This window comes from Helianthus annuus, chromosome 17 (assembly GCF_002127325.2).
Source record: "Helianthus annuus cultivar XRQ/B chromosome 17, HanXRQr2.0-SUNRISE, whole genome shotgun sequence".
In the NCBI taxonomy this organism is placed as follows: Eukaryota; Viridiplantae; Streptophyta; class Magnoliopsida; order Asterales; family Asteraceae; genus Helianthus; species Helianthus annuus.
The window spans coordinates 42,239,230-42,261,060 of NC_035449.2; the positions used below are offsets into that span (position 1 = coordinate 42,239,230).

Below are 21,831 nucleotides of genomic sequence, written 5' to 3' on the forward strand. Positions count from 1 at the left end.
GCATCAACTCGTTGTTTTGCTTTTTCACAATCTCACAGTTTTCACACTTTACCGGAATCTCTTTCGCATCAACACTTCCATCAACTTTGAACTTAGGCACTTCTTTCACAGTTTGCCTTTTCATCACTGGCACTTCTTCATCATCACTACTCACCGGCGTTTTGATCTTCTTCTTTTTCTTCTCCTTCTTGACTTTTTCATCTTCGCTATCACTCTCAGCGAGTAACTTCATATCTTCTCTGTATTTTCTCGCCCAATACTCAGTATCATCATCACTATCCATGTTTCAATAACAGATTATACTTAGGGAAATACTTGAACTGATGAATTTTCTTTGCGGTCAGAAGGTTGACAAACTGTGCGGACAGAAGATTGACACACTGTGCGGACTGCTTTGATCTTTTCAATGACCTGGCAAAACCACACTACCTTGAACGAATTCGAATTCAAACAACCTGAACCACCTCTTGTGAACAAGAATCAAATTCAAACTGTGTGAAACAAAATTTACTTTGTATGAACTGATCAATTATCAAAACTGCATGAAAATTCAATTCATGTGAACTCAAACTATCTCAAACAATCTCATGAAACTCGACGCCCTTTTGCAAAAACCGATAACAAAAGTATATGTTGATTGGGCCTCACATTCAACCAATTATATGTATAAAAAATTTTGGGCGGTGTAAACAAAAACTCAAACACCCTTTATTGGGCTGCGCAAATTCTAGTGGACAACAACAAATTTATTGCCCCTTTAACATCTAAACTTGGGCGGTGGACATGTGGGCTGTTGAATGGGTATTAAATTTTTTAGGTGGCCGACAACTTTAATCCTCAATGAAATATTATAGGATAGTGGGGCGGTGCGGTTCAGAATATTATAGGTCTGTTCTTTCTGTTCTTTTTGTTTTTAAGCGGTGCACACTATTGTCATAAAAGCGATTCAGATGTTTGACTTATAAGCGGTCAGGACTTTTGGCACAATGAGCGGTTCATATGATGTCTCAAAAGCGAACCAAGACTTTATAAAACCATATGAGCGGTTCATAAATGTCTTTATGAGCGAGCCACAATTTTCTCAAAAAGCGATCCTAAATACGGTACAATGAGCGACCCAAGACAGTATTTTGGAGCGGTCCACGATGTGATGTCAGCAAAACACGAACGTTTTTCGAGCGAAAGTTCTATTTTAATCAATTTTAAGATGATTTAAGTTCTGAAAACTACCAGGATTTGTTAAATCATGATTCCGCACACAATGTGTAATTTTGAAGCGATTTTGACCGTAAAAAGTTGCGTTTTTTGAAAAAGAAAGGTGTAGAAGCAGAAAAATGATGAAAAACGAGCTGTATATGCGAGATCTCCTCCTCCTTGGCTCTGATACCAATTGTAGGATCGATTTCCGACCTAAACGAGTCGTTTGGAAGAGCTCAACTCTGTTTCAGAGGCGGAAACAAAGAAACGGATGCGTACACAGCTAGATTCACACTTTAAACCTCTTGTAGATTGATTTCACAACGTTTTGATTACAAGGAAAAACCGGCAATACCTCGGTATCAATTCTGAACTATTGTTACAAATGAAATGACAAATGATCCTATTTATAGTAAACTAGAACCGCTCCAAAGACAGCCATAAAAGCGATTCCACATGATGCCGAAAAAGCGATCCGAATAAATTCCTTAAAAGCGATCCACAAGATTTGTCGTATAAGCGGTTCATCTTGATTCCACATGTTGACTATTGTCTTCTTGAACTCTTGTCTTCTTGTGAACTCTTCATTTATTGGACCTTTTAATGGAAGCACACCATTGGACCTCCTAATGGTCCAATCAACATCAACTTGCCATTTAAACTCTTACAACTTAAATGAGTTTTGTCGTTTGTTGTTGTTGATGATCATAGTATAATGATGATGTCACATGATGTCATCATTAACCATGATGACATCATGCTTGATCAGATCCGCATCGCAACCCGGACTCGACATTAGACGTAGTCGACAGATGACTGCACCAACAAAAAGGTCTCCATTTCGAAAATCTAGTGGAACTCTCGGATTTATTCGAAGGGCACAACCACAATTAGGAACGAAGTTGTTAAGTCAGGGGTGAAACCCATACCTTAATCAACTGTTCCACTCTATAAAATGGTTTATAAAAGCTCTCACCAAGGACTCGACCATAACGACGACTCGAGCTACGTGACGACTAGGAGGACGAATGCCATGAGCTGCATCCCAATGGAAGCATAAGTCTTCTAGGTCAACGCATGTGCACGAACTTGTTGGGTATAGTTGGGTTACTTGGGTAGTCGACGCCTAAACACCCAAGGCATTCTACCTATTTTGCGCCTACGGTATCAATTATGCTTATGTGTTTACGAATTTAAACTTTGCGAATTGCCAATTTCTCGATTTAACAGTTTTCGCTCCTTGTTTTACGAAACGTACAACTCGCACAACCATCGCAATCTAAAACAACGACCGAATAATCACAACAAAACTGATGTCTAATTACTCGAATTCGCTCTCGCTATTTCTCTCTCCATCGCGTCCTCGCGAATTCTGCATCGATATCTATGTGTAAAGGTATAATCTACAGTTTATATATATATATATATATATATATATATATATATATATATATATATACAAAACAAATCAATTGTGTGAGAACTTAGGAATCTTGTGCCTCCTATGTGGCTCCTATGTGTTTATATAATACTATATCAAGTTTTGATCGAATCGAATCGCATCAAGAACTCAAAAAAATCATTATGATCGTATCTCACTCCAAATCCTTCTGTCTAGATGCCTTCCAACAACTCTACCTCGAGAAGGACAGCCAGGAGACGCGCCAAACGAAGTGACAATAAGAGGATTGCTTCCCTTATAGCCAAGGAAGTGGCTAAGGTTATCCCTCAAATTGTCGCACGAGTGCACTCTCTCAGCAACTCTCGAACCCCGGAAGACGTTAAGACGGAACCTCCATTCCTCTACAAACACTTCAAGGCCTGTGACCCAATGCCTTTCACGGGTGAAGGAGGTGTTTCTCAACTACTCTAGTGGTTTGATGCCATCGAGGTTACCCTTCGTCAGAGTGGGTGCCCCGAGGATTTCCAAACTACTTGCGCTACCGGAGTATTTCAATCACGAGCACTCGACTGGTGGACCGCCGAACATAGCAAACGTGGGATCGTCGCAGCTTATGCTCTCTCCTGGGATGAGTTGAAGAAACTCATGAAGGAAGAGTACTGCCCTCCTCACGAACTTCAGAAGCTCGAAGACGAATTTTGGAAAATAAAGCAAGACAAAGGTGACAATGCTGGCTACACTGCAAAGTTCAAACAGTTTAGTGTAATCTGCCCAAGTCAAGTTGACACTCCGATGAAAGCCATCGCGGAGTATATTCGCGGTTTGCCGGAGTGTGTGGGTGATTTCGTCGAAGCTGCAATCGAAGAAGCCTATCAACTGGCTGCAGAGATTAACGACAAACGAGTCTTGAGTGGATTCTTCTCCCAGAATCCAGTCAAACAGGCTCATCAAGCAATTGTCATTGATTCCTCTGGCGAATCTACCAACGGTTCATCTGAAAACTCCCATGATAACTCTTCTAAAGATCCTTCCGACGATTCCTCTGAGAACTCTTCGAAGGATTCTTCCGACGACGCCTCAAGTGAATCATCAGACGAAGCCTCCGACGACACTGCATCATCTCAAGAAGTTCAGCCCAATCGCAAGCGAAAGGAACCCAACGTGGAAGAGATTCCGAAACCTGAGCCGCTACGATCTGCTCCAGTTGTTGCGGAACGCGCATACACTGGAAGCTATCCCCAGTGCCTCCGGTGTACGTATCATCATCCACCTGGAACAGGCTGCCAGTACTGCGTAACTTGCAACATTTATGGTCATCATACCTGGAACTGTCACTCAGGGCCGCAGCATTGAAGAACTTTAGCAGCAACCGTAGGAGTTTTCCACAACAACGTTACTTCATTTCTAATGTTGTTGTAATCATACGTCTTATCGCCGTTACATTTGTGTGGAACCTTATGCATCAAATCGACGCAACATGGATTCTATTTCTTTCTCGTATTTGCGCACGAATCTATATGCTAGCACTATGTACTATATAATGCATTTTAACCCTACTATGCGTTCTTGAGATAAGGTACGATATACGTGCAAGAATCAACTAATCACGGGTGTACACGGGATTATCTTGGTTAGTGCACGGAGATCGTAGTAAATTTCAATGATGCCTTTACGTTCAGGGCATGGTTAAGCGTGGTGGATACGCCGCTGGTACTTCCTATATATAAGCCTCTTGACCATGTCTGACAAAGTGTGACACCTATTCACGGGATGGAGGCGTATGGTGGAAACATGACGGTGTTTCGCCATACTAACCGAAGTCTTGTGAAGAAGGTGCCATGTGGAGTTGGAATGTAGCCCTATTATACTATTTTTGTTATTATTATACTAATAATTATTATTATGTGGATTATTTTGACACACTACAAATCGATCGCAAGGCGTAACAAAACTAAATCGCATCGCTGCGAGACTTTCGTAAGTCGGCGAACGCAACACAATTGCCACATCGATGAACTTGAATAAGTTCACCCCGAAGAGCAATTGAAGCAACGCAAGACTAGTCGTAAGTCCATATCGAAACCCAATCGCAGTTCTGCCTGAATCTATCAAGCATCGCACACATAACTCTTTGTGCTTATCTCTGAATCTATCTCGCAAATCGATATCAAGTATATTGTGTGAATCGTGATCTCTACTGTGTGAATCATCCTATCGCTCATCAATCATTGCTATCACTCCTAGTCTTTTGGTGTTATCAAGTTAAGTAGAACACACGACCCCGCTTCACGAGGCGAAACTTATATGTTTAAAACGACAACGCTTTAACCGTATCAATGGACCTTTGTGGAAAAAGGCCCTGTGGGGCTCAATGTTAGTCAGAATTCTATGATGTTGAGGAATCGAATCAACCTTTGTCTAATCGCTATTAGCCTATCGCTTATCGCTTGCTGCGAATCGTTTATCGCGGTCGCTAGACAAGTGTCGCAAACCGCTCGTCGCTCTCTGCTTAAACGTTTTTCGTGCAAAGCTCATCGAAACAATACTCCTATCGCTCATCATTATTCGTGTTATCAATGTTAGGTTAACTCGTGTGACCTCGCTTCACGAAACAAAACTAATAAGGCTGGAACATGGTGATGTTTCAACCCTACTAGCAGAATTTCGTGGAAAAGGGCCACGTGGGGTTAACGTTTATGGTATTCAATCTAATCAAATCGCGTGTCTCCATCGTTCGCAATGCATCAACTGTCGTTTATCACCCTCGCTTATATTGCCAAGCTAAGTTCGAAAGACTAGTTCATCATTCAGTCTACCCAATACATCTACCGAGACTTTAGTCGACCCATCCTTGTTTGGGTCGAGTCATCGCAATTATGCTATGTCGACACGCATGACACTGACCCACGAAACGGAAACCAAATGGATAGAACATGATGGATGCACCGCTGGTGTCTCCTATATACAAGTGTTTTACCCGTATTGTCGAACTTTCATATAAAGGTGCCATGCAGGGCCGACCTCAGGATTTAAAGTTTTAACAACTATTAAAAAAAAACCTTGTGAAAACGAGGACTTTTCTTATAAAATTTTCTGGAAATTTTTAACCAAATCGAGATTTCTGGTAACGCTGGTGTAACAATCGACTCAAGTTAACACCAGGTGACGAGAAAATTTCGTAAAATGAGTTTTTCGCCCCAAGATCTTTTAAAAGTAACCCTTCTCATAGCGCTGATGTGGACATCGATACAGTCAACACCGCGCCATGAGAAGATTTTCATAAACAAACAATACCAATTAGTTAGCTTTTCAACATTCGTATGTATGTACGTATGTGCCGAACTACTACCCAATCAGTAGTTGTGTTAGCTCAAGATCTGTATTCTACCTACGAGGTTCACCGATTTCGGTAGACCAGAAACACCGTCCGAACCGTTCACTGATCAGATTTGGGTGATCCTGTTCGTTCAGGACAACCAAGTAAGGACCGAGTTTCCATGGTTTAACTCGTCATCAAAATACCTCGATAAAGCTACAAAACAATCGAAACGACCAAGTGTGAGACGAATAGGCCGACCTGGTCAAGGTGCCGACCGATCGAATAGTTAGCCGATCGGGCATCCAGTCGAACGACCGGTCAGCCAAACGGCTAGCACTTGGGTCCCACTTAGCCAACCTACCTGAAGCTTAAGTATTGAAAGAAGTGCTAACCGATCGGAGTACCAGCCGATCGGATTACTCTTCGTATCATGGGATACTTGAACTTCAAAGCTTAATCGATTTTCAACATGTTCGACACGTTAGGAATATCATCCGATCGAACTGTAGTCCGAACACGTGACATCCTGCTGGGAACTTGTCTTGCTGAAGTACCAATCAGTCGGGTTGTTAGCCGATCGAACGATTGAACGATCGACCAACCTGAAGGGGTAAGGATACTTCATTGTTTTCAAATGCTGCAACTAAAACTTCAAAAGTCAAGTCATCATGCGTCCTCAATAAAGAAACCATCCACTCGGACGACCAAGCCGACCAAGCGGATTGTAACTTCCACGGACAGCCGGCTGATCGGACTACTGACCGATCAACCAGCTGACTGATCCAACGACTCTTATGTGTGTGTCATGGAACTATTTCTACCTGTGTGTGTGTACTATCGCCTTGGTTATGTGCTGTCAATTCGTGCCAGTTTTCGAAATGCTCTCGTATGTCAACTCAAAAAAAATCGAACGCTCGCTCTCTTGTCGCTATTACCGAGACTTCCATTCGCATTCAATCACCGTCGACCATACTGGTGGATTAATTTCGGGACGAAAATTTCCTAAAGTAGGGGAGACTGTAATGCTATATCTATTATAATGCTATATCTCGTTACGCCAAGCACCGGAGATTCAGATCATAATGTATCAATATCTATTATAATGCTATATCTCAGTATTTTCAATATCAAATCACATCAAACATACCAACGCTCGCGATGACATCAAGAAAGGACCGATACTACCCTCCTTGATGGCCGTGATGCGTCGCAATATTCGAAAGCGCACTCGAGGTCATGCGCAACCCGATTATCGCAAGGTGAATCGAAATATGGATAATTACGGATGGACCTATATATATATATATAATAATAATAACAAATAATGATAATAGCTGTGGTGTTGGTGAAGTTAATCGAATCGAATCAATTCAATTCAAATCGAAATCGAAAAGTGTTAACGTGTACTGATGTATAATAATAATGATGATAATAAATAAATACAAGTTTATGTACGGACAAAACTATCGCAACGCCGAAACGAAACGACGAAGGACCAGTCGATAGGCTGGGCCGGCCGAACGGCCAGGCCAGCCGATCGAATGGCCTTCCTTTCCCTCCCTTTCTTCCTCCTTGCCTATAAATAGCCATTCACTTCACTTGAACAGTGAAGTGACAGCTCTCGACCGGCCAGGACGTTTTTGCCTCTTTTTCTCTCGATTCCTCGCGATTCTTGTAAGTGTTCAACCCAAATCTTGTACTTTCTTGATCAAAACGCAATCCTACATCTTTCTATCTTTCAAATTCTAATTTTTAATCGTGAAATCAGCGGATTTGAGGTGTTCTAAGATGATGTCATCATGGTGTTCTTATGAACTTCATGTTTTGGCCTCATTTCACTAAGAACAACTCAGATCTGGAGGATTTCCACAAGATTTAACAATGTTTTTTGTACAAATCTGCATTCAATCATGTGTGAAACGACTGAAAGATGGATTTCCAACCTTCGTTCAACTCTTTTACACTCAATGCACTTAAAAACCCGAAGGAATCAGAGTTGTACCGACTTTTCTACTCATTCTTAGTGTTGAGTTGGTTCAAGATCTGATTTCTAATCAAGGACGGGTGATTTTCGGGATTTACAAGGGAAACCCATCAAAAAACGGCCAAACCTGATGGAACGGGGTGATTCCCGGCCATCAGAATAAGTCGGAAATGTTGGAATTTCAGTTGTTTAGCACGAAAGCACACCGTCTTAGTCAAAACCACCGAAAAACCTTCAAAACTTAGTCAAAAACCTGCTGAACGAACATGCTAATTGGTCGAACAGGCTAGCCGATCGAACAGGCTAGTCGATCGGTCGTGCAAGCCGATCGGACAGCCCATTCGATCGGACAGGCTAGCCGATCGGACAGGCTAGCCGATCAAACATGCTAGCCGATCGGACATGCTAGTCGATCGGACAGCCCATCCGATCGAACAGCAGCCTTTCTTACCAGATTACTGCCCAACTTCTTAACACGCTATCCAACGCTTACGCTATTGAACTGTAATCAGGGTAATTTCGGACGTGCACCCCTCAATTATGACACCTGTGTCACCGCGACCATCAAACAAATACCAAGCCGATGAAATATCGTATTTCATACTTGGGATCTTGTATAATTATGTGTATCTATTGCACATATCAATTCTTGTTCAATTTCAAACTTTACATTGCTTTCTGGAGAATTATACGCAACCTGGTGCGTAAACGTACTCAGTTTAATGCGACAAATACTCCGGGACAACAACATATACTTAACATACCTTAAATAACCTTTACATAACTTAGAAATAAGTTTTGAAGGCTTTGGTATGGCAACAAACAAGTTAATTCGCTTATAGGGACTAAACTTGACAAACTGCGAAAGTATGCCAATTTGAACTATAACGAACATTCCGGAACATGTACATAAGTTAAACATACCATAAATATCCTTTACATAGCTTAGAAATAGGCTTTGAAGGGTTTGGTAAGCTAAAACAAACTTTTGGATCATTCAGGGACTAAAAGTGTCAAAAAGTGCATAAGTTTGCACTTTCGCGCATAACTTACGTTCTGAATACATCCGGACATCCAAAAAATTTATGTAAGCATCCTTATATTATGCCTTAGTGTTTGGCATGAGAAAAATCAGTTCGTCGCGTCATTTGGATCGTCTTTCGCGCTTATGCGCATTTCGTCGTAACTAAGCGAACATCGCGATCGTACGGCCAAACGAACCAACACCCGGCATATTTTTGAGCATGTTCCATGTCCACAATGTTTAGGCATCATTTTAGGGCCTTAAAGTTGGCTTTACGGGCCTTAGAAGTGTCGGAAATGTCTTAAATACGCAACAGGGTCCAAAACTGCCATTTCTAAAAGTATGTGCAGATCAGACAGGCCCAGGCGGCCCGCCTGAGTTTGTGCATATCCTGATGCGGGCCGCATGGCCCCTTCAGTAACAGAAAAGTTGTTTTCTTGCTAAGATTGGCCTTTTAAACACTCCAAATGGCAATGCCCTTTCACAATCTCAGGAGCTAAGGGTCAAGATAAGGCACCACAACTTTGTGACAAGTGTACGGCTTGGATCGTGGCACGATATTCAAGAAACGATCCTAACGGCTTTACTTTTCCTATAAATACCCCCCCCCCCTTTGAGTAAAACCCACAAAAATCTGATCAAAAGCTCTAAGTTGGAAACTTTGTTTCATACCTGAGCCATTTTGATCTAGATTAGCATTCGGGGACCCTTCATAAGTGTTCTTTCGTTCTTTTATTCGCTTTTCGAGTCCGAAAGTCAATGTTTTGTTGAGTTTCTACATTGACCAGCCTATGGTTAACACGAAGTTCATTGGAACTTCATAACGTGAGCGTGATCACGATGGTTATAGTCCATGGCGACTATACCTACTGATTACCACGTTATCTAGGCTCAGTGACGAGTCGTAGTTTCGGCCAAAATGCGCATTCTTGCGTATTTGTAACCAAACTACTCGTGGGCATCAAAGCCATTTGTTTTGATGCCAAACCTGTTTTCTAAACTTAGTTAAGCATGTTCTAACATGCTTAGCTCGTCACTTTTAGTATAGTGCTTATATAGGGTCGTAAGGTAAGCGATCTAAACCATCGCTTACACTTTCGAACCCGACCCATTTGGTCAATCATTAGGATCCGACCAAACACATTAGGTGACCATAGCTGTAACCTTCCGAGGTTATACCATGTGGTCACGATGTTAGGCATTCCAAACGCGTTATACGCGAACGACGCGTTAAGGTAGCATAAGCTACCTAAACGGGTCGTAATGGGTCGCAAGCACTTAGGTTAGGTTTCATTTTAGTATGTAGGCTTTGTTAAACCATATTTCACGAGTCTCCATACTCGTTTGGTTTACGAACCCGCATACTATCCGATCCTTCCGATTTAGGTCCGGTATATTAACATAGCTACCTATTAGGTGCCGTATGATATTCCGTGATCTCTAGCATTATTTGGTTATTATACAAGAACTTCAAAGCAATCTCAGGTGAGTACATTGAACCCCTCTTTTACTGTTTTCCAAACTGTTTTGGGGTGAAACGCATGTGCCTACTTGTTACTTTCATGCTTTCCGGTTTTCACATCATGTACTTGCTATGTTCGATAGTACATATATAGTACATGATTTCATTGTGTTCTTGCTATGTATGCCCATTGTGTGCGTACTTAGTACATGGTTTTACATTACATTTCATGCTATGTATGCCCATTGTGTGCGTACTTAGTACAATGTTTCACATTACATTTCATGCTATTTATGCCCATTGTGTGCATACTTAGTACATCACTTTACAATACATTCTATGCTATGTATGCCCATTGTGTGCGTACTTAGTACATTGTTATACATTACATTTCATGCTATATATGCCCATTGTGTGCATACTTAGTACATGGTTTTACATTGCATTTCTGTTGCATATGCTCATCCAGCATATGAACACATTATGCTACATTTTGAACCGTTGTAACCATTTGACTATGTGAACCGTCTTACCCCTTTGATTACATGAACCGTCTGTAACCATTGAACCGTGTGAACCAGTTGTATCCGTTGACATGATTTACATTTGACAATAGACATTTGACTATACATGAACATTTCTACAATTGTTAAACACTTGATCTTGATGGTTTGGTTTGAGTAAGTGATTAAGTAGCGAAGCGTGTGTAATATGATACAAGCATGGTGGATATGCCGCTGGTACTTCCTATATATAAGTGTTTGTATGGTATTACATATCGTAGCGTTATTTGAATCATTTCAATTTGAGACATATGACATTTTATACAAATAACACACTTTTCACGAGACATTGTTTTATAAACGACTTATCTTATACAAACTCATTTTACATGGTTATCCATTTAACCATATAGTGTTCTCTTATTTATACATATCATCTGATCTTATCGTTTTTCAAATGACTTACAAGACAAAGCAAATTACAAGGTTCATGACTAAACATTTTCTCAAACATAAGTCATGAATTTCGTTTTCACAAAACCAATGTATCTCACAGGCATTTTTATGCTGACGTACCTATTTTCACATGTGTTTTCAGGAGATGATGCATAGGACTTATCAAGACATACTTAGGCGGACCTGTGCCTTAGTGACTTAAAACGAGACAAGAACTAGTTAATTCATGTTATGTACTCTTTGGTTCTTGTTTAAACAATGTATACTTTCATATTTGATCAATAAAACGAAACTTCAATTGCCATGGATTTGAAACAATTGATTCTGTTACAACACTCCCCGACGTTTCCGCCACGTTTTGTATGTTCTACGTGGTCGGGGTGTGACAGAAAAGTTGGTATCAGAGCCAATGGTTATAGGGAATTAGGTTATTAGTAATGCTTTGACCTAGTCTATAACCTTCCTAGGACCCTAACGCGAGTTTACTTGCGTTAGTCATAAAACAATACCGTCACCTATCCTTAGGCGACGACCACAACAAGAACATAAATTTCAAAACCGCTTTGAAAACTAATCATCTGTTCTAGGCTGATTGATTACTAGGTTTTGAACCCTCTGTTATAAGGTTTTGAACCCTTTTGAACTTTCAAAACTCTCGTCAAAGTTTTGGGTCCGAAATAATGTGAACACGTGCAAACTGGAAGAGTGAATGCCTGTACCCTGGGTTTTCTGTCTAAGGTTAGAGTGTTCGTACAAATCCACATAATCGGACCAGTCACTCTTACCTGGGAACTCTTGGGGTGAGTGTCCACTTATAGGCGAGCATGTCTTCGCGATACACTATGAGGATCTATTTGCTTTGATTCAGCCTTGGTGTTGTTTGTTTGCTTCGTGGATTCAAACAAATGACCATCAACCATGATTATGGCCGGTAATTGTAACATCCTATTCTTACCCAGTGCCATTTCATTTGCTTTCTTTCTTGTTTCTCTTTTAGAATGCCTCCTCGACGCGAAAACCAGATAGCGACTGCCGAACTGGCAGAGATCATTTCACAGCAAATGGCTGCTCAATTCCCAAACCTCTTTGCTCAATGGAACCAAGCCAACAACAACAATAATGCCCCCTGCAACTTCAAGACGTTCAACTCAGCTAAGCCATCAAAGTTTTCTGGATCTCAAGGAGCGACTGCACTTCTGCAATGGTTCGAGAGTTTAGAGAACACCTTCAGACATGTTCAATGTCCAAACGAGCGAAAGGTAGAATTCGCATCTAGCGTCTTTGAGAAACGAGCTTTGACATGGTGGAATGGTGTGATGAGAGATAGGGGTGCCGATGTGGCACTGGCTCAAACATGGCAAGAGCTTCGAGCTCTGATGATGAAGGAATTCTGTCCTCGTCATGAGATCAGGGCTTTGGAAACGGAGTTCGACGATCTTAAGCAAGTTAGCGGTGAGCATCGAGCCTACACGGACCGTTATGAGGAGTTAAGTTTGTTATGCCCGGATATGGTTACACCTTTGGATAAGGCAATCGAAAAGTACATTGATGGCCTCCCTGACTCAATACAAGACATTGTGACTGGTAGCAACCCTACTACAGTTAGACAGGCCATTGAGCTACTGCAACCTTGACTGAATCAACGATCAGGAAAGGTAAACTTTTCCGAAAAGGTGACAAGAAACCGATCGGGGAATCGAACCCAATTGAGGAATCAAAGACCATGGATGAACAGACTGAATCCTCTAAGAAGTCAAAGAAACGAAAGGCTTCTCAGAACTTCGCCGTGGTCACTCACAATGGTCAAGCCGTCCCCAACCAACCAGCTCAACCCCCTGCTAGAAAACCATACAATGGAACTGCACCCTTGTGGAACCAATGTAGCCTCCATCATCACGCCAATGTACAGTGCCACAAATGCCAAACTTGTGGACTTATAGGCCACACAGCAAGATTCTGCCCAGCTGCAGCTGCACCAAACCAAGCTGGCAACAATCCTGCTCAAGGTCGTTTTCTACCAGGCTCTTGTTTCAACTGTGGCGAGATGGGTCATTTCCAAAGAAATTGCCCAAAGCTTGCTAATGCAAATCCAGCACAGGGATAAGCATCTGACTGACTAGAAGACAACATCGTTTAGAAATAATCACGTCTTATGTATTATTTCCTTTTGTTGTCAAGATCCAAGAAACAGTTGTTATCGTTGTTTATAAATAAAATCTTTTATTTACATTGCAATGTATTGCTGTGGTTGCATGTATAAACGACGTATCCCTTACAATACCGACAATCAAGATGCCGTATTCCTTGAAGAACAAACTACCCCCAAATTTCTCCCATTCTACGATCTCTTGCGTCTTCCACGTAATTCCTTAGTACCCGTTTCTTCTAAGAAAAACGAAGTACAAGGCGCAAGTTACAACACATGACGAATACCCAAAGTACCACTATAAATCCTTAATAGGGTACCTAAGGATTTCCCGTAAGTCCTTAATTGTTGTATACCTTAATTCGAATGTGATAATTCCTTGTAATCAAAAATCGAATTTTGGGAGATCTTTCTATCTTCTCAGATAGATTCCCGTGAACATTGAGACCCGTCGATTGGTTTCCATATCCGTATTCAATCAATAACAAGTTAATAACAAATTATAATCAAGTTAAACAATTATGTGACTTTGTGTTTATGTGTTCCCTTATGTGTTGTTGTGTGATCCAAATTATGCTATCCAAATCCTCGTAGAATCTTACATATCCTTGTACAAGAGATTCATCGTAGGATACCCAGAGGTATTACTTAAAATCCTCAATGGACTTCTACGTTACAGTTAAGTCCCTCGGATTATAAAGTACTACTTCATAATTAGACCCCTTGAGTGGTCTAGTTCAACAGATTGATCCAAAAATCTGGTTAGGAATATCATGTGATGATATAGCTGAAAGGACTCCTTGGTGGCCTAACTAAGAGGATCCCCTGTAGATCTAATTAAAGGGAACCGATGGAAGTCTAGTCACCCTCATCACAAGTTTGATATCTTTCCCCAAAACTAGGGGTGTTCAAGATCGGATTATCCGGTGGATATCCGAAAATTTCGGATAGTGAATATCGATATCCGAACCGTATCCAAAATTTCGGATATCCGATTTTCGGATATCCAAAATTTCGGATACGGATTCGGATATCCAAACGGATATCCGAATTTATAAAAAAAAAAATCAAAAAATCCGTTTCGTGTATAGATTAAAACTAAACTTATATTCAATTTTATAAATTTCCAACATTTAAAACTAAAAACAATCATAAATTCACACGAATACAATTATTTACTACTTTTTTTACTAACTTTTACAATACTTCAAACAAAATATAATGCTCATATACTATATATATTTATAAAAAAATAATTAGTTTTCGGATATCGGATAATCGGATTATCCGAAATTTTTGAAATTTATATCCGAATCCGAAAATTCGGATTATCCGATTTTCGGATATCCGAATTTTCGGATATCCGAAATTTCGGATATTTCGGATACGGATTTTTGGATATTTCGGATTCGGTTTCGGATCCGGATTTTTTTGAACACCCCTACCCAAAACATTACAAAACAAACTGTGCGGACTGTGCAAGGGATTACGTAATTATGGATGCATACATAATTATGGAATTTAGTGCACAGGAATCACAGCAAGTTCTGTCATGTGTCTAGAGTTAACCCTATTCATTTCCAACTCTGATGAAGCAACCGTTGAAAATGACTCCGTTAGCTCATTTTCGTTTCTGACGATTTATCCGTTGGGGAAAATGAATATCCGTTGTGTAATCCTTCATTTCCACTCTGATGAAGCAACCATTGAAAATGACTCTGTTAGTTCATTTTCGTTTCTGAAGATTTACCCATTGAGGAAATGAATATCCGTTGTGTAATCCTTCATTTCCAACTCTGATGAAGCAACCGTTGAAAATGACTCCGTTAGTGCATTTTCGATTCTGAAGATTATCCGTTGGGGAAAATGAATATCCGTTGTGTAATCCTTCATTTCCAACTCTGATGAAGCAACCGTTGAAAATGACTCCGTTAGCTCATTTTCGTTTCTGACGATTTATCCGTTGGGGAAATGAATATCCGTTGTGTAATCCTTCATTTCCACTCTGATGAAGCAACCATTGAAAATGACTCCGTTAGTTCATTTTCATTTCTGAAGATTTACCCGTTGAGGAAATGAATATCCGTTGTGTAATCCTTCATTTCCAACTCTGATGAAGCAACCGTTGAAAATGACCCCGTTAGTGCATTTTCGTTTCTGAAGATTATCCGTTGGGGAAAATGAATATCCGTTGTGTAATCCTTCATTTCCAACTCTGATGAAGCAACCGTTGAAAACGACTCCGTTAATTCATTTTCGTTTCTGAAGATTTACCCGTTGAGGAAATGAATATCCGTTGTATAATCCCTCATTTCCAACTCTGAGGAAGCAACCATTGAAAATGACTCCGTTAGTTCATTTTCGTTTCTGAAGATTTATCTGTTGAGGAAATGAATATCCGTTGTGTAATCCTTCATTTCCATTTCTGATGAAGCAACCATTGAAAATGACTCCGTAAGTGCATTTTCGTTTCTGAAGATTATCCATTGGGGAAAATGAATATCCGTTGTGTAATCTTTCATTTCCAACTCTGATGAAGCAACCGTTGAAAATGACTCCGTTAATTCATTTTCGTTTCTGAAGATTTACCCGTTGAGGAAATGAATATCCGTTGTGTAATCCCTCATTTCCAACTCTGAGGAAGCAACCATTGAAAATGACTCCGTTAGTTCATTTTCGTTTCTGAAGATTTATCTGTTGAGGAAATGAATATCCGTTGTGTAATCCTTCATTTCCATTTCTGATGAAGCAACCATTGAAAATGACTCTGTCTGTTCATTTCGTTTCTGAAGAATGACCGTTAAGGAAATGATAGGACATTACTTTGCATATCGCTGATGGTTATTTGGCAGAGTCACAAATAGACTCCTACAAATAAATTTCGGGACGAAATTTCCTAAAGTAGGGGAGACTATGACACCTGTGTCACCGCGACCATCAAACAAATACCAATCCAATGAAATATCGTATTTCATACTTGGGATCTTGTATAAATATGTGTATCTATTGCACATATCAATTCTTGTTCAATTTCAAACTTTACATCGCTTTCTAGAGAATTATACGCAACCTGGTGCGTAAACGTACTCAGTTTAATGCGAAAAATACTCCGGGACAACAACATATACTTAACATACCTTAAATAACCTTTACATAACTTAGAAATAAGTTTTGAAGGCTTTGGTATGGCAAAAAACAAGTTAATTCGCTTACAGGGACTAAACTTGACAAACTGCAAAAGTATGCCAATTTGAACTATAACAAACATTCCGGAACATGTCCATAAGTTAAACATACCATAAATATCCTTTACATAGCTTAGAAATAGGCTTTGAAGGGTTTGGTATGCAAAAACAAACTTTTGGATCATTCAGGGACTAAAAGTGTCAAAAAGTGCATAAGTTTGCACTTTCGCGCATAACTTACGTTCTGAATACATCCGGACATCCAAAAAATTTATGTAAGCATCCTTATATTATGCCTTAGTGTTTGGCATGAGAAAAATCCGTTCGTCGCGTCATTTGGATCGTCTTTCGCGCTTATGCGCATTTCGTCGTAACTAAGCGAACATCGCGATCGTACGGCCAAACGAACCAACACCCGGCATATTTTTGAGCATGTTCCATGTCCACAATGTTTAGGCATCATTTTAGGGCCTTAAAGTTGGCTTTACGGGCCTTAGAAGTGTCGGAAATGGCTTAAATACGCAACAGGGACCAAAACTGCCATTTCTGAAAGTATGTGCAGATCAGACAGGCCCAGGCGGCCCGCCTGAGTTTGTGCATATCCTGATGCGGACCGCATGGCCCCTTCAGTAACAGAAAAGTTGTTTTCTTGCTAAGATTGGCCTTTCAAACACTCCAAAGGGCAATGCCCTTTCACAATCTCAGGAGCTAAGGGTCAAGATAAGGCACCACAACTTTGTGACAAGTGTACGGCTTGGATCGTGGCACGATATTCAAGAAACAATCCTAACGGCTTTACTTTTCCTATAAATCCCCCCCCCCCTTTTGAGTAAAACCCACAAAAATCTGATCAAAAGCTCTAAGTTGGAACCTTTGTTTCATACCTGAGCCATTTTGATCTAGATTAGCATTCGGGGACCCTTCGTAAGTGTTCTTTCGTTCTTTTATTCGCTTTTCGAGTCCGAAAGTCAATGTTTTGTTGACTTTCTACATTGACCAGCCTATGGTCAACACGAAGTTCATTGGAACTTCATAACGTGAGCGTGATCACGATGGTTATAGTCCATGGCGACTATACCTACTGATTACCACGTTATCTAGGCTCAGTGACGAGTCGTAGTTTCGGCCAAAATGCGCATTCTTGCGTATTTTGTAACCAAACTACTCGTGAGCATCAAAGCCGTTTGTTTTGATGCCAAACCTGTTTTCTAAACTTAGTTAAGCATGTTCTAACATGCTTAGCTCGTCACTTTTAGTATAGTGCTTATATAGGGTCGTAAGGTAAGCGATCTAAACCATCGCTTATACTTTCGAACCCGACCCATTTGGTCGATCATTAGGATCCGACCAAACACATTAGGTGACCACAGCTGTAACCTTCCGAGGTTATACCTTGTGGTCACGATGTTAGTCATTCCAAACGCGTTATACGCGAACGACGCGTTAAGGTAGCATAAGCTACCTAAACGGGTCGTAATGGGTCGCAAGCACTTAGGTTAGGTTTCATTTTAGTATGTAGGCTTTGTTAAACCATATTTCACGAGTCTCCATACTCGTTTGGTTTACGAACCCGCATACTATCCGATCCTTCCGATTTAGGTCCGGTATATTAACATAGCTACCTATTAGGTGCCGTTTGATATTCCGTGATCTCTAGCATTATTTGGTTATTATACAAGAACTTCAAAGCAATCTCAGGTGAGTACATTGAACCCCTCTTTTACTGTTTTCCAAACTGTTTTGGGGTGAAACGCATGTGCCTACTTGTTACTTTCATGCTTTCCGGTTTTCACATCATATACTTGCTATGTTCGATAGTACATATATAGTACATGATTTCATTGTGTTCTTGCTATGTATGCCCATTGTGTGCGTACTTAGTACATGGTTTTACATTACATTTCATGCTATTTATGCCCATTGTGTACATACTTAGTACATCACTTTACAATACATTCTATGCTATGTATGCCCATTGTGTGCATACTTAGTACATGGTTTTACATTGCATTTCTGTTCCATATGCTCATCCAGCATATGAACACATTATGCTACATTTTGAACCGTTGTAACCATTTGACTATGTGAACCGTCTTACCCCTTTGATTACATGAACCGTCTGTAACCATTGAACCGTGTGAACCAGTTGTATCTGTTGACATGATTTACATTTGACAATAGACATTTGACTATACATGAACATTTCTACAATTGTTAAACACTTGATCTTGATGGTTTGGTTTGAGTAAGTGATTAAGTAGCGAAGCGTGTGTAATATGATACAAGCATGGTGGATACGCCGCTGGTACTTCCTATATATAAGTGTTTGTATGGTATTACATATCGTAGCGTTATTTGAATCATTTCAATTTGAGACATATGACATTTTATACAAATAACACACTTTTCACGACACATTGTTTTACAAACGACTTATCTTATACAAACTCATTTTACATGGTTATCCGTTTAACCATATAGTGTTCTCTTATTTATACATACCATCTGATCTTATCGTTTTTCAAATGATTTACAAGACAAAGCAAATTACAAGGTTCATGACTAAACATTTTCTCAAACATAAGTCATGAATTTCGTTTTCACAAAACCAATGTATCTCACAGGCATTTTTATGCTGACGTACCTATTTTCACATGTGTTTTCAGGAGATGATGCATAGGACTTATCAAGACATACTTAGGCGGACATGTGCCTTAGTGACTTAAAACGAGACAAGAACTAGTTAATTCATGTTATGTACTCTTTGGTTCTTGTTTAAACAATGTATACTTTCATATTTGATCAATAAAACGAAACTTCAATTGCCATGGATTTGAAACAATTGATTCTGTTACAACACTCTCCGAAGTTTCCGCCACGTTTTGTATGTTCTACGTGGTCGGGGTGTGACATCAATCCAACCAAGTTGTTTTTTACTAGTTAAACACCGACTGTGAGTATACTCGAATCCCTTTTTAATCATATTTTGGGTGTAACATACGTTTACAATGAATCAAGCAAATTGAATGTATTTAATCAATCAAGCAAATCGAATGTGTTCAATCAATCAATCAATCTATCACTTGCAAATGACTTATGCATAGTTACACGTGATGCTAGTATGTATGCGCTAGGACTTTTACTCGCGGAGTCCCGCCTTAACTAGTATGGATCTGTAGCACCCGACGGGGTCTAGTTTAGGTGTTCGAGAAATCGAGAATCTAAGCCGTAGAGACAAAGCTGGAGCATTAGTCTTGTAGTGCGTATGCTGTGTATCTCGTTATGTATATAGGAATTCGCAGCACTTATTTTTATCTATTATGCTACTATCAAAACTTGTATACTCGCCAGTACCCTTCGTACTGACGTTATTTTCAACGTATGTTGCAGGTATATAAGTCGAAGTCAACATCAAATCAAGCTAGGAAGTCTAGAAACCCACATAAAATCTAGGTTGTCGGATTTGTATTGTTCGAGAGGACAAGAAATCTGTGATAACTTATGTGATTGTAATGTTGTTAGTATGGGATAACAAATGTAATAATTATTATCGCAATATAGTTGTTATGGATTCTCTTGAGCAATCTGATTCGCCTAGTGCCGCGCCCCGATGATTCCGCCATCGGTTGGGGTGTGACTGCGCCTGCTGAGCTCAAACAGGTTCGTACTCTTGCCAAGTTACTTTCTGAGGAGCGCAATAGTTGGAAAGAAACTCTTTCTAGTGAGCGTAAGTCATGGAAAGAATCTTGGGCCAAGATGAATGAAACAGTGTTTCGTGTTCATCAGGAGTTGACGAATGCCAAGGCAGCGAATGCTGCTTTAGGCAAGGAGAAGGCTGCGGCTGAGGCGATTGCTGTTAAAGCCCAGCAGGCGGAGGCACGAGCTGTAAAGGCACTTGAAGAGGCCAAAGAGGCGGGGGCCCGTGCTGCAAAGGCTCTTGAAGAGGCCAAGGAGAGGGAGAGTCGTGCTTCTAAGGCTCTTGAAGAGGCGAATGCTGAGCGCACCCGTCTGAATCAGGTTGTTATCAGCCTTCAGGTATGAGTTGCCTTTCAGTTGAACTTTCCTTTCTTTCGAGAATGTTTACTAATTTTGTGCAAACTGCTTCTTGCTTTTGAAAGACTGAGGTGCAGACTCGCGAGGCCAAGCTTGCAGACATTACTGCCCGCGTGACTGTAGCTGAGGAGCGGGCTAACAAGGCTGTCGAGGCTAGAGATGCCCTGACCTCTTCATTTAACCAGCTTGAGACTGACCGTGAGTGGATGCGGTGTCACGGTATTTCACATGTAAGTATCTCATGCCTTTACATGTATTTGAATTAGCACGTGATAATATAATTGCCCTTTGGTGCAGATTGTTAAGGCTATCATGGACGCGCCTGAGACCGTAAGTGGTATAGATTTGATCAAGCAGCGTGCCCGTGATGCTGGTTTTAAAGCTGGTTATAACCGTTGCATCGGCCATATAAACATTTTGTCTAAAGGCGGCTACATTGATGAACGGTCTGGGTTTCGTGATGTGGACACCGAAGCGCTGCTTGAGGCGGCCGTTGCATCATTTTATGACATGTCTCTCTCTTCTGTTGAGAAGCATCATGAATGTTTAGATGCAGCGGACTATGTAGACCGGTTGCGGATGCTGTATGCCGATGCGGAAGAGGAAAATACTGCTGGTGACGGCTAAGATGGCGCGGGTACCAGTGGTACAAAATAGGACTAGGGTGGCCTACGTGCCCCTTTTTTGTTTTCCTCTTTGTATATGTTAGACCTTTATGTAAATCCCTTGTGCACCAGGTGGGTGCATGAATTTTTTGAATATAAAGTTTAACTGTTGCTCAATTTGTACAAGTGTTTTTACTTCTTGCATGTTTGAACGTGTGTATGTGGAACTCTACCCGTTGTGAACGGGGTTGAGTATACTCTATACCTTTGTCGTATGAGTATTAGTCAATTCCGTCGTTTGCCCTGTTAGGGTTTAGGAATTGTGTCAGTTTTCTAAAAACCTGTGTGTGTATCCGGCCGGATAGACACTTAATGTTTTGTCTTTGCGTGCCTATTACAATATTTGTGTGTGGTTAGCACTTTGTGTGGGTATCGCGAATGAAGATTTTGCCAATCTGTTTTTGCGGATACCGCAAAGTGGAACACGCATTTGTA

The 21,831-nt window shown here is 40.6% G+C and overlaps 1 protein-coding gene across 1 annotated transcript; it reads left to right on the forward strand.

Annotated features, from left to right (window-relative positions):
• The first annotated feature begins 3,244 nt into the window (after positions 1-3,244).
• LOC110885775 lies at positions 3,245-21,358 on the forward strand. Its single transcript, XM_022133509.2, has 4 exons — positions 3,245-3,851; positions 20,502-20,713; positions 20,797-20,961; positions 21,029-21,358. Exons 1-4 carry the CDS (start codon positions 3,245-3,247, stop codon positions 21,356-21,358), a joined length of 1,314 nt encoding a protein of 437 aa, XP_021989201.2.
• The last annotated feature ends 473 nt before the right edge of the window (positions 21,359-21,831 follow it).